This window comes from Dermacentor andersoni, chromosome 3 (genome assembly GCF_023375885.2).
Source record: "Dermacentor andersoni chromosome 3, qqDerAnde1_hic_scaffold, whole genome shotgun sequence".
Classification (NCBI taxonomy): domain Eukaryota; kingdom Metazoa; phylum Arthropoda; class Arachnida; order Ixodida; family Ixodidae; genus Dermacentor; species Dermacentor andersoni.
Window position 1 is genome coordinate 109,351,629 of NC_092816.1, and position 17,820 is coordinate 109,369,448.

Here is a 17,820-nt window from a genome sequence, read left to right on the forward strand (position 1 = left end):
AAGCATACCTGAGACAACAAAAAATGCTTATAAGTGTCTTGGGCTGTTCACATAAGGAGATCAGTTTGATGTACACCAATTGAGTTCTTTGTAAATCAGTAAGATGGAGGCAGCTTTTGTGAAAGCAAGGTCCTTTGACACGCAGCCGTGCCGCCGTTTGTGCCGAACCTCACTGGGGAGGAAGACACGTCTAACTTCTACGAGTTTGAGGACGAGCCGGCACGTGCCAAGATTCCTGCCTTGCGGGATCAGAAGCGAGGCTTTGAGGGCACGAGCCTGCCATTTGTGGGCTTCACTCACACCCAGAGTGCCAGCAATGCAGCCCTGGAGAGGTGAGTGCGGGATTGAGGACAGGAAGAAATGTTACTTGTTGTAAATCAAGTGGTAACTAGTCGCACTGAAACGGTCCGCTTTACTAAATGCGATTGTTTGTGTTTTTAACATGCTTTGTCTCCTGTTCTAAGTGATGTTGCTTGTTCATTAACTGAGCATCAGGGGTGTGCGAATCCTGGATGTATCAAACTCGGATGTAGAATTATTGTCTGTATCGAACAGTTGCAAAATCGCCTTGAAAATCCTGTGCAAGAGTATAGCGATCTACTGTGCATACATCGAACTCCCGCTCACTAATACCTTCAATATATCAAACGCTGTGCTGTGCCGTGCCCCTGCAGTTTTCCTAATGGAGATGTGATCCCTTCTTGCGTAGCAGGCGTAGCAAGCCTCATACTAACAGACAATTCAGGAGGGAGGGGGGGTGGGCATTTTCCTAGTGTGCCACCCCGGGCTACACCACTGGTTTGTGGTTTTGGCAGTCACCAACGCAGTTGCCAGAGAGGAGGAAGGGCCAAGAACGAAGGAGTGTACCAGCCGCAAGGCGTCGGAGCGCTGAGCGGCACGCAAGAAGAGATGCACAGACTTTTTTAAGGCAGTCGAGAATCGAGGATGACTGGTTCCAATATGAAGTTGGTTCTGAAACCAGATACAACAGACTTCCGGTCTTGTTGCCCACATATGACAATCGGCTGTTTAAATGGCGTTACTGTTCTATTGTAATCGACACGTGTCCAGTCACGTTCGTGCGTGATTTGCAGTACAAGTGCGCTGATGGTGCGACGACAGATTTTCATTACAGGCTAGTTTGCTCCTGCTGTATGCCCATTTCTATGTTTTCTTAAATAAAAACATGCAACAAGCACCTTGACCTGCATGAGGTGTACCGCAGCCTTGTGTCCTGGCGATGCAGGATTTTAGGGTTAGTGTTGCGATCTGTATATCAAAGACCATTCCGCAGTGCAAGCAGCTCAATGTTCGTGAGCATAAAATAAGTCAACTTTTATGTGTTTAACACGTCCTTGGAGAAGCAAATTCGTAAGTTCCCGCTTTTCACTATCTCTGGAAACTGTCCCAAGACGTGCAGAAATCTCCAATAAGCTTCTAGGCGTATCTTATATTTTGAATTATCTATATATCGAACTATCTTGCCACCCTATTCAAGTTTCATATATCAGGGATCGACTAGCAATTTTTTAGCTTATTGAACAAGAATTGTAGAGTGCCATAAGTGAAGTGAATTAAATATCAAATAGTTTTAGGATAATGAACAGCTATTCTCACCATTTATATAAAACTATCTTCACATCTTAGTGTATTCACTTTAGGAAGTTACTGTCATTGTATTGAATGTTTTGAAGTGTTGCTTATCAAAAAGCACAAATTGAACATTAGGCACAGATGAGCAGCTTATTTACATACTCGGGTCTCATTTTGAGTGCAAATGATAGCAGTTTAGCTGGATAAGTCTGGCTCCCTGAGTGACATAATGCGCACCACTACGTAACTGCTATGGTTGCCAGGGTTAAACTGAACACAATTTTGCACCAGTCTTATGCTCGATTGCACACAGTTGGTGATTTGAAATATTCTAAAACTATTGAAAAGGTATTCGTATATACAAATAGGAACTACAGTGAAACCTCGTTGTTATGTACTCGCATAAAACATAGAGAGAGAGATAATTTAATTGAAAGAAGGCAGAGAGGTCGGCCTGAGCTAAGGTGCTCTAGCCTGCTACTCTGCACAGGGGGAGGGGGAACGGGGACATAAAGATGTGATGAGGGATGATGATGACATAGCAAGAGGATGCGCTAAGGCGAAAGCAAGTTCAACACTCTGACGACAAACATTCACAAATGTCATCCACGAAGCCACAATCAGACTTCTCATCAAGTTTGTAGTCACCAATTTGAGTGAACATAAAAATAGAGGCGTTTGGACGAAGCTGGTGTGGGACTCCCCTGCGTGAAGAGCACAAGCGCCAAACAAAATATTTATAGCATATAAAGAGCTGCGATAAGGGGCTCTAGCACGGCGAGCACTTGTAAAGTCTCCATAGAGCCTAATCTTTGGCTGACTGCTTAAGCCATAGCGGCTCGTCACATGACTACTGGTTAGTGTGTACCATGATCACTTTTTGTCGTGTAAAGGTTAACTGTGTCGCTTCAGCCTCAACTGATGATATGGCCAACGCCATGCTATGCCACAAAAGATATTCCATCTTTTCGTAAAGCACAGAGACCGATCAATCAATGATTTCTGTTTCGGCGTGAGTGCGACGACTCCTGTACGGATATGCGATGGAAATGCACTGAGGCGTGGTGGCAGCCTCAGCAAAAAATATAATTACCGACGACCGCACCAGTATGACTTATCGCCACCTACCTTATTGCGATAAGCATCTTCAGGTATCTTCTTGGCAGCATGTGTGGCGCAGCCTATAGTGCCGTTGTAAGCCTACTGCACGCATTTAATAGATGATCAACCAAAAGCATCACCATTCTCTGCCATCTTTTTGAGTGGGACTGCTTCAAGTGCATGTCGCTTGCAGAAACCAAAGCAGTCTGCTGTCGTGCATTGGCTCAACAAGATACGCGCTGCACCCATGCACTTCCATGAGCAGCCTGGGCACAAAGAAACCTCACTGCATACACGCTCACACAAAGCACAGGTGCAGGTCTGCTGGTAAATGCGCATTCGTACGGTACAGGGGCGGTATTTTTGGGTGATCAGTTATGACTGTACAGTAAACCCTCGTTATGACAAAGCAGCTTTACTCAAATTGTCGCTTTATCCGAAATTTCCCCCGCTGCTGACCAAAACGCATGCATTTTAAACCGGATTACTTGAAGCATACTGATAAGCTACTCCACTTAGAGCGGACGACCAAGGAGCATGTGCACACTCGCGGCAGCTCTTGGTGCCTTTCGTGCCGAGCAAAGCATTCCATGCTGGGCGAGCGACCCTCTCTGTCACCAGCTACGCCATTGTGCCACCTGCAAAACCTTTTCCTCCATGATGTGCCCGTTTGGCTATCAGTGATGAGTGGGTGTGCACTCATGGCCTCTCCTTTCCGCAAGTGCCTTCCCTCACTTCTCACCCTCTCAATTAGTTCTTTTTGATTGTGACGATTGCACCGTGCAGCATGTTGATCGTCGCGATCGCCGGATTGACAATCACCGTGATCACCATGATGAAGAACAACTCTCGTGGCACGGCCGGCAGTGTACGAATGCTTTCGCGCTTGTTTCTGTGGAAATGGCGCAAGTGGAACCACGTGGCTTCGCTCCACCAACAGGAAGATGCGGATAAGCCTCTTTACCTGCCCTCGCTCGCTTTCTTGGGCAACAAGATAAAAGAATGTCGCTACCTTTAGCTTTATTCAGGTGGATTATTCATGCCGAGTGAGCGAGCAACCCTCTCTGTCGGTGCACACTTTTCCTCCATGCTGTGCCCACACGTAATCAGCGGTGAGTGGTGGCGGCGCCACCATGGCATTCAGCGCTGTCGAAGTAGTGCCCAGTGGAACAGACAGATGTTACTCTGTATCGCCTTCTACATGCTTGGCGTGCCCAAAGTCACCCAGACCAAGACCCTATTAGTCAGCCAGTCTATGGAGAAATTCGACCTTGATCTGGCTTAATTGCGAACGAAAATGTGCCGTGGGACACCTGTATTAGAGTTTTGCGGAGTTGTGCTATTTCAGCTCTGCTTTCTTAGCTCTCATGAAGTAGTTGCTTTAATCGAATTACCTCATATATCGAATTTTTTGCCATCCCATTCCCTTTGTTATAACAAGGGTTTACTGTAGTTTCACTTTTGCGAAACTGGGCACGTCAAAGTGTACGGGCAACTCTTGCCACTGTGTGCAGCTGGCGAGCTTGGCTAACGCCACATAGACTAGCTTGGCAAAACGTCAGAAATGCTTCAGCTATCTAGCAGACAAGTTAAAGAAGTCCGCTACACGTGAATTGTTGTGAAAGGGAAATTATCCCTGAAAGTGATCGCTCAAAAATACCATCTCACAAAGTACCCTTTCACAGTGACGTTATGCGCTTAGTAGGTGACGCGCTACACACAAAACCGCATGAGGCGATCAGTACCACGGGACATCAGGTACCGCGCTTCAATGAAGCAATGCCGGTGTTTCCGAGTATCAGATAGCTACACAAGCATGCACTTAAGCATTTAGAAAAGCTGCACGAGTCGTCTGCACAGCCATTGCGCTGAGTTCTATGCCACTGTATGCGCAGCCATTGTGCTCCCTATGAATGTTTTTCAAAATGCTCCTTTGGTGTCTCTGCCATGGTGTATCACTTTTGCACTATTGCACGGCCGTGCGAGAGAGCCAAAATTTTTCCACCTCTATGGAAAGAAGGAAAAAGAAACGGTCAGCCAAGTATCGATAGTAAGGAAGACGAGGTCGATGCACATGGGGGTTGAAATGAATTCGATAAATAAATGTCAATATGCGACCACGATAAGATTAACACATTTCGGCAAGACAGGCCTTGTGAGCTTTGGCCGTTTTCTTGGCACGGTTGTTGCGTGCTTCGATGAGACAAGCTTCACACGCATTGGCTCTCACTCCCCTTTCATGGGCCCACTGCCTCAATTGTGCTTGTTTTCTTTCTTCAGCGTTGACTGCTGTCTTGCGTCACAGCAGCGTGCTGCTGTTCCTAACCCTTCACATACTACAAGCTACTGTGCCATGCTAGGGCCATGCTAGGGCTGCGTCATGGCCAGCGTGCTGTATTGCATTTGCGCGCGCTCAATTACAACAGTGTGCACACTCAGGACGTGCATGCACGCCCAAGGCTCGGGCAAACGCACTGGCACAGCCCAGCTCTTCTCCGCCCTGAGCTCGAGTACTTCGCGGCATTTGGTGGAAGATGTAGCAGTTAAGTCTGCTGGCACTTGGCCTCGGTACAGCAGAGGGTGACAGCGGCACAGGCACTTGCATCCCACCGCGCTTATTGCCAATTGTTAGTTTTGATGATATCTTGATGATATCCTTAGTTGCTGACTATTGCTATGCGTTTTTGGCATTTAGAGGCATCATTTCATACCATTCTCATGTTTTTATGACATTACAAGTTGTCCAATAGACCGCTTTTTCCTGGAAAAGTTTGCAAGAGACCCAGATTCGCCAAATCCGCGTAAAGCAAGCTAAGAAGACATTGTCTTCAAGAAACTCTTAGTGTGTATTTCCTGTAACATATACTGCAGCATCACATTTAGTTTTTGTTGGTTGCTACAGCACATGTCAAGCCACTCAAATTTGTACTTGGCAGTTAGTGCGTGCATAGTTATGCCACATTCTCGCCAGGTACGTATAAGGAGGTCTCACTGTATCTGATTTGTTATTCATGGGTTTCAAATATTTGCACACCCCTAGTGAGCATCCACGAAGCAGCAGGTGACAAATGTGCTATGATTGTTGTGCAGAACGGTGAGCTTCCTGGAGGTGGGCTCTCCGATGCATGAGACCCTGAGCTCGGGGGCATCGCTCCGACGGCGCAGCCAGCGCCAAGAGCAGCTGCTGTCGGAGGTGACCCAGCGGGAGGAGAGCTTGCGCCAGGAGGCACGAGAGGCCCGCACCCGTCTGGACCAGGCACAGACTCGGCTGGCCGCCCTCGAGAGCAGCCTGGTAGATGCGGAGGCCCGCGAGGCACAGCTGCGCTCGGATAACCAGGTGGGCTTGGGGTCTTGCTTCACTTTTCCATTCCTTGAAATTGAGTGCGTTGTGGGAAATGGTAGTCTTGCCACTTTTTCACCTTCCCGGCATGAAGATTATACAGTGTGGCCAATAGTTGGTTGATACCCATGACAGTGGCTCAGTTACTGTGGCATTCTGTGACTGAGCACGAGGATGCTGGTTTGATTTCCAGCTGTGGAAACTGCATTTCGATGAACTGGAATGCGACAGTGCTGGTGTACCATGCTTTGAGTGTACATTAAAAGGAACTTGGGTGGTCAGAATTAATCTGCTGCCACCGCCATCTTGATTATCCCGCACCATTGAACCAGCGCTTCCACATGCCGATACTCTGGCAGCCGTAGCCACCGCGGCAACGCTAGGCCTAGCTGCTTTGACGTTCGCTGCCGAGCTTCCTGCATTTCGGTGTTGCGTTTTTCAATGAAACAATTCGCCACTGTAGGCAATGGCGGCCACTCCACCTTTGTAATCCTCACCGATGGCTTCCCAAAAGTCGGCTTCGCCGCAATACGGCTGTGTTACACAACGAAACATGCGCAAAGTATTGCGGTGAAGCACCCCAGAAGTGGAAAGCGGCCACTGTTGCCGGGCGCAGTATGTATTACTTAATTGCAACAAAATGGTCTATTGGGCTAGTCGGCAAATTTACATTGCGAAAGCTTTTTAAATGCAACGATAGACAGCACATGATAGAAACAACGGGACAAGCGCTTTGGTTTCATTGTGCACTGTCTATCGTATACGATGGGGCGATTTGAGCCCTTGAGAGTCGTAAAAGGCATGCATTCATTTTCTCTGACGTTGTGACCTCTACACGATCAGAAATATAGGATGTTGACTGTAGCAAAGCCTAACAGCGTACCATCTCTCCTACCATCAAGGCTTTTTCTGCATAGCAACACTGAGACCACCACTGAGATAGAAATGAAGGGCAGTAGCAAATATTCTAATGCGCTGTGCACAGGAAGCTCTGCCACAAAAGAATAGCCTGCTGTCTCTTCAGAATTTGTCCAAGCTTCATTATCTGCCATTATACAAGTGAAAGCAGAATGTAAAAAGCACCTTCTCAATTAAAATTAGTGATATGGTAAATTGATCCTTTGCATAAAACATTGCACCTATTTTGGGCTACTTTCTGACATTCTGTACTTCTGATTTGGGCTTGTTTTTGAGAGGGCCATTTGTTTGGTGGCCAGAATTTATTTCTTTGCCCTGACACAAATGTCGTCATAGTGACTTACCATATAGACTGGTATGAGGGCTGCACTGTTTTTCACAATTTTGATTAGGTGCGGCCCTTATACAGGGCCGCATCAAAATGATGCCGGCGCTGCCCATGACTTGGCATACCCAGGATCCCTGAATGCACCATTGCATCTGAGGTCAGCGCGCAGTTCTCACCATCTAACAGCGGCACAGGGAAGTATGCAGGGCGGGAAAATGTGCGAATACGTGCCTGTGTCATCGGGACACTGAACACGATTGCTTTTCCATTGGAGATTATTTTTTCCAAATTTTTGGCTCCCAAGTTGGGGTGAGGCCCTTACACAGGCGACGCTCTTACCAATGTCTATATGGTAAAGGGCTTTATTTGTCAACTATCATCTTTCTTTGATTGCTTCTCTCCTTTTTCTCCAGTCTTGGTTATACTCTTTGCTGTTTCTCGATTCTCTCCTTAGAACCTGAACATGCTGGTGGAGCTGGAGCGCAAGAACCGTCTGATATCGGAGGAGAAGGCGGTGCAGCTGCTCAATGCCATGAAGCGCAAGTACCGCAGGCAAGACGAACTTCTGCGGAGTGGCTACTTGTGAGTCGAGGCACTAACCACCCTGAGCGCCCACACACTTGCATGCTGCACGCTTGCCTGCTTGCTGTGGCGCTTTCGGTGGAGATCCCGGGGGCTGTGCTTGTAGCCACTCGTTTATATTAGAGGGAAGCTTTCTGTGGTGGTCTTCTGCACACCAATATGTATGATGGCCCTTGTTAGCCGAGCTTTCAGGACTAACCAACTGGCTTTCTAAGTGTTATAGTTTGTAATGTAGAAAGACGACCACCACGGCAGCCCTATGGTAGAGCATCACACGTGGGATGCAAGTTGCCTTGTCCACTTTCATTTCCCTTTTAGTTACTATTTCTACATTTCAATTAAAAAAAAAAAAAATATTCCCCCACCCCCCACCCCCGTGCTTTCTCTTGTTTCATTGTCTATTGGCTTCATGTGGTTGTAACTAACAAAAGAAAAAAACAGTCCTTTTGTTTTCCTTATTCTTCTCGTCCATGAAATGGACACATGCTTTTCTGGTAGCTGGTTAGGTTAGTCATCAGGCTTATGTTAACAGACAGGCTTAGGTTAGCCCAACAAACTTCCAATATGCCAATAGTTGTTATGCAAGGTGTAACAGGTTAAGCATCGTCTGGGTATGGACATTGGGTAACGTCTGGGTAACTGTAAAAGTTAGGCTCGTTCGGTGCACTTAATGACGCACTAAAGGGTTTGCTTTAAAGGGAAGATGGCTGCTCCTGCAGGCATCTTCCTTGTTAGGTTCAATATGTTGGGATAAGCACAGCCCTGTGGATTTCTCACGCACGTGTGCACTTCTGTGGGTATCTTGGTGCATATATTGGTATGTGGTGGATCACGTAGAGGAACGTTGGCAGACTGAGGTGGGGGCGCACAAACATGTGAAGGTGCGAGTGGAATAAGAGGGCTAGGCAAGCAAGCGGTGAACCGAATGCCGTGGCATTTTCACTGCACAAATAGTGACTGTTGAGTCCGTGCTCCGGCCTACCTTACTGAATGCCATTGCAGTCCCCCTTAATAGACATTGTCATGACTGGGGTATCCTCAGAGCTATTTGCTTATGCCATTCGGCTTTGGGAGCTTTAGCTCTGGTTGCACTGATGCTACTTCTTCGTGCTTCGGCTCACTGGTAAGCACTGACTCTGTACTGCGTACATGGCATGTGGAAGTGGTGCACTTCATAGCTCTGGTGGCTCAGCCTTGTGCACTAAGGAGAAGATGTGTCGTATTTTACAACTCTTTCTAACAGAAAGCAGGGGAACAAAAGGCAATAACAAAACTTATTCTGTATTTTTGCACAGATAGCAGCCATCAGAAGGAGAGCCACTCGTCTCCTTCGTGCATGGGAGATTCTGAAAGATGGAGTCACTTGCTTTTCTTGTTCGTCTCTCTCATGTTTGTCAGGAATGAGTTTCCGTATTGCCTTTAGTTTATGGAGTTCTTGCTACGTGACAAAAGGCATATAATGATAGTGTCTGTCACAGCTGCCACTCTGAAGTGCTAATGCCTCATTCACAAGTGTGTGAATAAATAAAATAGCATAAAAAACAATGGCGCAAAGGGCTAGAAAACTGAGGCAGTCCCTAGATGAGGGTAGTTGATAACAAAATGCTGGAAAGTACAGAGCTTCACATGATTTGCACGTACACTCAGCATCTCAGTGCACAGAATGTGTGGGCCCAGCACTACTGAAGTGTAGCCAGCAGTGCCGCCTTGACAGCAGTGCTGCCTTTCTTTCGCCCTGCTATACCAAACTCACATGCTCACTTTCAGGGATTATTGAAATCAAAGATTACTGAAATCCATGAGCCCCATTGGCTCTTTCTGTGAGCTTGCATGAAGGAGCCAACTAGTCCCGCACATTTCAGTGGCATTTCGTTTTAGTGGTCATTGAAAGGGAGCATGGGACTGCGGTTGTTTTGTTTGACTCCACGTAGACCTTGGCAGTTATGACAAATTTATGAGCAGGTGGTGTGCAGCATGTAAAACAGCCCAGTCTTTGCCGAGTCATTGCATTGCTGTGCAAGTTGTGCGAGTGGTGCATGTGGATGTGCGCACAGTGTGGCCAGCCCAGTGCGGAGACCCACCCCGAGAACGTTCGTGGTGGACGAGGCCAACGGTGATAGAGAGAAAGCGGAGGAAGAGGAGGAAGGAGACGAGGCATCGGTGCAGAGTGAACTGCAGCTGGCGCTTCGCGAGAAGCGCCACTTGGAGCAGGAGCTGGCCAAGGAGCGAGCCCTGTGTGCGCAGTACAAGATGCAGCTCAACTCGGTCAGAGGCCTTTCTTTATTGCGTTTTTTATTTCACGTGAACTTATTTTGCGGAGCATTGTTTGGAGGGTGTTCGCTGTGATGATGTTGTTGTTATAAAGTAAATAATTGTGTCTAAAGGGTGCAATCTGTTCTCTTTTCTTTTGCACATTGCTGAGTATGTCACGAACACTCAGGACCCCGTCAGGCACTTTTTATTTTGTTAATGCGATCAGCATTCCTTGCGAACATTACTCACTTTGGAGTATGTATGTAACCTCATTCACCCAGTGACGCAAATTGTCTGCTAGCTTGGTCCACTAGGCATGTGCTGGTTGCTTTGTTGCCGAGCAGACAACATGGGTCAATCTGTATGTGGCCAAATGGACGATTTGCTGCTGGCTGCTGTCTGACTACTTGGGTCACTGGGTGTGTGCTCAGACAGACAGGGAGACGCTTTGTATGTAATATTGGGATGCGCCCATTCTTGGCCGATCCTCCAAAATGGATGTGCCAGGGTGACACAAGGGGTATGTAGGCTTAAATATTTGAAAAGCGATGGCACCTCAGCCACAACAGACACCTAAGTGTCACGCACGGCTGCTTCATGGGGAGCTATTGCCACGAAATTGCAGCCTAGATACCATGCATACGACGGAGTTCGAACTGGGGTGTAGGGATTAGAACGAGATATTGTAGATTTCCGTTAATTTGACTCCAATTAATTCGATTCCGACTGAAGGTGTTTGCTGGTGCTCATACATTTCCATGGGCCCAAACTTCCATTCTTTCGATCTCAAAATTGGCTTTGCCAAAGAATTCGAACTTGATTAGTTAGTTCGCCACAATACAGCTGTGCTATGCGGTGAAGCATACCAAAACTGGAAAGGGGCCATTGTCGCAGGACATAGTACGTGTTTCTTGTATTTATACAGGTGGACACACAACCGTCTCTGGTCACAGTACAAGCACCTAGACGTCCAATAAGTGCACTGGCGGCCATTCAGAGCTTCAGCAATGTAGAGTTTTGGGCATGTTGCTATGACATGGGGAAGTGCCCAGCTGGCATGTAAACCACGTCTTTCTGTGTCCTCCTCTTTTCATGCCAGTGCCTGTGTGTATAACTTCTTTCTGTGTCCTCGTCTTTTCGTGTGCTATAAACTGCACCATTCATAACTGTTTCTGATGTTGCTCTGGCATTTTGAGCCCTCATTTTGCCTGCCATGCCTGTCTAATATATGAGACCATTAACAGTTAGCACGCATTTCTTATTATACACCCACACAAGGGCTATGCATCAAGAAGCGCAGTAAAAATGTCTGTGTTTTGGGAAAGCTAGCGAAAAGGAAGGCAGATGAATGAAAAACACACGCATGCACACGCGCGCGTGCACGCACATACGCACACACTGAAAGTTGAGTAGATGTTTAAAGCCAACAAAAGAGCGGGGGTCAATCTGAAACTCTGAAGGCCTGCCAGTAAACTTATTAATGCAAAAGCATTATGTGCCCCATTTCACAAAAATCCGATGGCAGCTTGACCAAAACATGGTACCGAAAGTGACCGACGGCGCAAAGTGTAAAAACATGTAAAGAAATACTCAGATTGAGGTCAAGTTTCTCAGTGTCTTACTACACAACCCTGCATCGTGGCTTCCCTATATGCAAAAGCTCATGCAACACCTTTGACGGTGTGTGGGTCACCATCGTCATCATCTTTTATCACGCACTAATGATCCTTCAATATGAAATGGCACTGCTGTGCTCTGCGTACCCACCTTTTGGCCAATCTCCCATAGTGGGTAGGAGCCAGATACACCACAGAAAATAACACTCTTGACACCAAATTATGAGTGTATAAAGTAAGTGTACCACCGCCATCATGTCTCAAAAGGAAGGACGTAGAAGTGTACAATGTGCACGACGACTTGCAGATGAAGACCTAAGCAAAAACATTTCACCAAAGTGACTACAATGCTTTCACACTCCCACACGTAAGCAGTCTTAACTGTCTCTGCCAAAATTTTTTAGCTACCTCAGTGCTTGTACTGTGACCAGAGATGGCACATGTGCATGCATAAATTGAGGAACACGTTCTCTGTCCCGTAACAGTGGCACCTTGCACTGCTTGATATGCTTCACTGCATAACACGGCTAAATTGCGATGAAGTTAACATTAAAGGTGTTACATTCTAGGGTTTTAAGTGCCAAAACCGCGATCCGATTATGAAACAAGCCGTAGTGGGAGACACTGGAAATTTGGACCATCTGGGTTTCTTTAACGTGCACCTATATCTAAGTACACGGGTGTTTTCGCATTTCGCTCCCATCGAAATGCTTAGCAGCCCAACACATAGCTGCTAAGCAACCACGGCGGGTCAGCATTAAAGGCAAATACTGCCAAGTGAATCAGCAGTATGTTTCGTCGTTTTAGGCATGAAATGCTTTTAGCTCCTGTTGTCAGCGACCGTCAACCTTGAGACAAAAGTCGGAGCTGTTATTCGGGCACTCATATGAGAACATTTGGGCAAGTTGTGAGAACAAAATGAGATCATCTGCAGGACCAGTCAAAACTTTTAAAAAATGTGGTCTCTGGCCCTCAATCCTTTGTACAGGACCGTATTACATACACTATTTACTTGCTCAAACAAGTCACAAAACATATTGCTTGCGAGTTCCTCCTAATGGTTGTTCACGGTATCACTTAAGCTGCAACTTCTAGTATGCTGAAGTTTGTCATTTCTAATAGTGACGTTCAAGACACAGATACAGGGCACCATACACTTCATTGCCATATTTTGGCACTGACACAGGGTTGCCTGTGCTCATTTAAACGCCAGTGGTCCGTTAGTTCCATGTGGGTTTTGCATCGCCTTGAGAGATGGCGCTATGCTGTGTGGTGCCTCCTTCAGGCGATTTTCTTCTTCTAGCCACGCACTGTGCACTGTCTCCATGGCGTCTTGTTGCCTGTTGTGCTGCCTTCAGCCGGTTTTCATTTTCTAGCTGGGCAGCATCTATATGGACCAGTGCACAGTATGGCGTGGTGCAGTATGATTTTTTGTGGTTTGGTAGGGTGAGCCATTGCGAACATGCACTACACCCATTTTGAGATTGTGGCTAGTATCATCTCCAACCAATTTGCTTTGCTGGTTGCCATTTCATGCTTACACCTACTCTTGATTATGGGAGAGCCAACAATCTTTTTCTAGCCATTCTTTAATTCGGCTAGCTTCATCCATCCTGTCAGGATCTAATTAACGGAAATCAACTGTATACTGTGTCGTGGTATAATTTGACCTTTTGATTGGCAGCGAGCTTGCCACTTCATGTGTCTGTGGTGGCAGTACTGTAGTGCTACATTTCTTTAACGCTAATCACATTAATCTTTACATTAATCGGGAGATGGGCTCTGTCAGATTTTTTGTAGTTGTGGAACTTTTGCGCATTTACGTGGCTAAATAAAACCTGAATTTGACTGAATATTTTTTTTTCCTTCATATGTACTGTTCCCCCTTTTCTGAAGGTCAGGTCAGTGAAGTTCAAGATGGGGAACTATGCTTGGTCTGGCAAGATGATGCCAGAGGGAACTGTTCTGTAAGCCCCAAGGGGATTATGATGTGCAAATCATAATTGGTGACATTCTAAAAATGCAGTAGTTTACAAATTGCTGCCCAAGTCGTAGAGGCTTTGTAGAGACCGGCCTGCCGATTACACTCGCTCATTTCTGCGAAGTCATCGTGGAGGCAGACTTTCAGTATTGGCCACCCTTGGAAACTGTGTTATAGCCACAAGTGCAGGTGCGATTAGGATTTCCTGTTGGAGCTTGTTCCGAATCACTACGTTGTCACCGGGTGTATTTGCTTAACTAAGTATGTGTTATAAATGTGCAGAGTGAGAGGACAAGGTAAAAAAGACATCACAGGAGTTCGTCTTTTATTTTTTTTTGTGCTGCTTTGTGTCTTGTTTAGGCATAATGTGTTTTTATAGCACATTGGGGAATGACATATCAAATAGCTCACTTGTCCAATTTGGCTGCAGAGCTGAAGGACCAGTCAAGCCACTTGAAGCTGGTTCTGTTGGAAGTCATTGAACTTGTTAGAACACTGCTGCTTTCTGCACTGACATGCTGTTCAAAATATTGTTTCAGCTAAGGATTTAAAAGACTTTTTAATGTCCCTGTGTTCACTTGCCTTGCCTGCTTTTGCGCAGAATTTTTCTGATTTACGCAGCAGTCATTTGTGCGTAGTTTATAAACAGAGGATTCCTGTCACTTGCTTTTACCTGTTGGTTTTGCTCACAAGCTAGGAGGGCTATGCATCTTATTTTCAATATTTTTTTTGCCTTCACTTCTTCATTGTAGGCTCTCTCGGAAGGTGTCCATTGCATGGAGGAGATGCAGAAGAAGCACAAGGCCAATGTGGACTCCATCGACGAGGTCCGCAAGGAAGTTGCTGAGGTCTGGAGCTGTTTTTGGTCGTGACCTGTTACATCTATCGGTTTTTGTGGCAGTCATATTTTCTCTCACCATAATTGAACAGTGAAAGCTCTACCCATAGCGGGAGTTATTGAATGCAGCAGTTGGCCGTGTGACTTCTCTCAAGGTAGTGCGTAACATGCTGCACCACAGCAAAGCAGAATACGCGTTATGGGCTCAGACTGGCTTTTGCTATTTTCCACAGCTGCATTTGTCCTCAATTCTCTCAGTACGCATACAGAGGAACTTGTTAAAAAGCTGATGCATGGCCTACCACGGGTGGGACACGTGCATGTACAGTAAAACCCTGCTAACTCACAGCTGTAAAAACCGGAAAAAGTTTCGAGCTAATTGGAGTTCCGAGACAAGTGAAATCACAAAAATATAAGCCCTCTGGCCGCGCATAGGCCACATGGAGCCTTTCCAAGATACGTTAACACGCCATCACCGGAGGAAGTCATTGTAGAATGCCAACCTCACAAGCCATTGTACGAAAGGCGACGAGGGCACTGTTTGTAGTTTTCAAGGTCAGCAGACGTGCAGAAGTGGCTGTAGCCTGAACTGATGTTTATAGTGGTACAAGTGCTACTGTGCAGTGATAGTATGCAATGATAGTGACAGGCTCTGATTTTGTGTCTGTGCTTCCCCCCTCTCTCTCTACTTTTATATCTCTCTACCTCACCTTCCTCTCTCTCCCCACGATAGGGTAATAAATAGGATATTCCCTTCTTGTCAACCTTCCTGCCTTTCCCCATTTCTTCTGTCTCTCCTTCCAAAATACTGCTAATAGAATAATAGGCCTTCCTAATTTGGTTGTACCTGGATTAGTATAGCCCCACTCGCTCTCGGCATCTTTTGCCGGTGACAGGCATCACTCCAAGCCTGCAGAAGTTGTGCACTGGAGCAGGTGAACTTCAAGCTTACCATGATTAAAAAAAAAAATCCAAGCAAACAAACACTTGTTGCGGGATTCGAACTTCCGACTATGGCAACCGAGCATTCGCCATAGCTCAGTCAGATAATCTTGCCGGCGGGGAGGCTACCTTAACACTGACAAGTACAGCCCCGAGGGCCCTACATGCCTAAAACTTCCTTGATTTATCTGCGATATAAGTGTTTTCCTGATCGCGATGGGTAACTCAATATAGAACAATTTCTAAACGGTTCCGGCCTCGTAGTTCCGGAATCACACATGCGCAGGTGACACGGCGTGGTATTTCTCAATGGCTCCAACATCGTGGTTTCGGAGTCACCCATATGCATGTGGCCATGAACGCGGCTATATATACGATACATTTTCGGTGAACTTGAACAATACTTAAATGTAGTGTGAAAAAAAAAAAAGAATGAAAATGAGAAGAAATAAAAGCTTTCTGCGCTTACCGAGAATTCACTAGCAGCGTGTTCAAGGCGATACACCAAACAACTCACGGTCTCGGCTGCCTGTCTCACACATCGGAGAAGTCATTCCTAAAGAGGTGGAACTGACACTGAATCACGGCCCAAGACTGAGGCGCCAAATGAGAGAAGGATGCCTAAGCAGAGACCTTCGCTCAAAGGGCAAATCCTCGGAGTGGGGAGACGGGCCGCTAACAATGGTGCTGAGCCGCTTGTAAGAAAGGCTTCCTTGGAAGCCGGCCTTTCTCTATGGTTGGAAAGCTCCTACACGTCGCCTCCTTCAAGCTACAGCGCATGTCGGCGGTCGGTTAGATATTGTTTGCACAGTTCACACGGGGAATCTATTGAAGTACCTATTACTGCCGCCCTTGCAATGCTTGTAATTTAACAGTTGCGAATGCGCTCTAGTGTTCCTTTAATGTAAATGGTTTGTTTTTAGCTAACACTTCATCAATGACTTGGGTGACCTTCCGTATGCGTGCACTGTTTAGTGGTAATATCCCAAGCGACTTGTGACTTAAAGGGACACTAAAGAGAAAAACGATTTCTTCTGCATCAGTAAATTACCTTTCTACGACGCCAAAACCACCACTTGTACCACGATAAGACGCTCAGTAAGCCAGAAAAATAGCAAGAACAAAAAACAGGTGGCGACGCCTCCTTGAAGTTTCCATTCCTGGTTGCTGTGACGTCATGGATTTTGATGGCATCTTCCATGGCCTACTTTAGTATATAGCGGTACAGGTTGCCTACATTGTATTCTAAAGGAACCCAATATTAGACGTGGCAAGTTTCAGGAACCTCTACTCAGCCAGCGCGGCCCAAATGCGAAAACATACTTTGGAATCCCTGACGTCACACTGACGTACAGGCGTCAGGGTTTCGGCACGAAATTCAAATACTGATACTTTGACCTTCATTTTCTCATCTAATAATCAAACTATATTTTTGACATGACTGCCTGCAGGGTTCTCAAACAACGCTTTATTAGTCTAAACTGATTTATTGTTTCGCTTTAGTGTCCCTTTAAAGAGGGGTGTACTGTGATCCGTTGACTTAGAAAACGTTATAACTCTTAATGCGTGTTTGTGTAATTGCCTAAACAGTTTTAGATGGCTAGAATATGTGGCCCCTTAGGATTCAATACAATAGACTAGGTGAGCCAGTCATCCGAGCATAATTGCTTCCAGACATCCAAAAAACTAATGCTACTACTTCCTGCACTGTAATGAATTCGATACCAATTCACTTCGCAAACTGAAACTGACCTTTGGAAGATTACAATTGTCGCGTCTAGCGGACGCCCGCGAGTAACACGGCATTTGTGCCTCACCCTCGCATGAGCACGAAGCAAGCATCCTTAGCAAGCCGCCTTCTCGCTGAAACGCTGTGGGGCCTGCATGCTGGTATTGTTTGAGCGTGCCTGGTCAAGAATGCTGATCATCTTGCTCAAGGTCGAGATTAATGCGCTTTGACCACATTGATGCGTCACTGACAGTGGCCTAAATGAGAGGGGAAAAAAAGAGAACACCGACTCCCAGCTCACCGATGCCGGGTGAGGCCTCAACAATGTTGCCGCGAGCAGCCGAGCAAGTGCGCGCCAGTGGTGATAGATAGAAAGAAGGGTGAAAGATAAGCGGCGAGCGCAGCCATGTGCGGCATCTGGCTCGACTAGCGAGCTGCTCCTGGGTGAAAAGCGAATTCAAGCGACGCTGCTGATGCTGCGACATTGTCATTTTCCTGGTATTTTTGAAGTTGATTTTGAGATATCCAAAGTCCTGTGCAAAAGCTTTTCAACATAAAATGTGAAGAACATATAGATTAAAACCACGGCCAGAAAAAAA

The 17,820-nt window shown here is 46.4% G+C and overlaps 1 protein-coding gene across 3 annotated transcripts in view; it reads left to right on the forward strand.

Moving 5' to 3' along the window:
- LOC126539620 (citron Rho-interacting kinase-like) overlaps window positions 1-17,820 on the forward strand; it is a 147,773-nt gene that overhangs the window by 33,990 nt on the left and 95,963 nt on the right. For 2 of the 3 annotated variants that reach the window (XM_050186510.3, XM_055075061.2), the window contains exons 8-12: window positions 146-332; window positions 5,785-6,031; window positions 7,735-7,862; window positions 9,917-10,127; window positions 14,465-14,560. In XM_050186510.3, the coding sequence (XP_050042467.2) occupies window positions 146-332; window positions 5,785-6,031; window positions 7,735-7,862; window positions 9,917-10,127; window positions 14,465-14,560 (869 nt within the window). The remainder of the gene's footprint in view (window positions 1-145; window positions 333-5,784; window positions 6,032-7,734; window positions 7,863-9,916; window positions 10,128-14,464; window positions 14,561-17,820) is intronic. The other variant, XM_055075055.2, reaches the window with a different exon arrangement.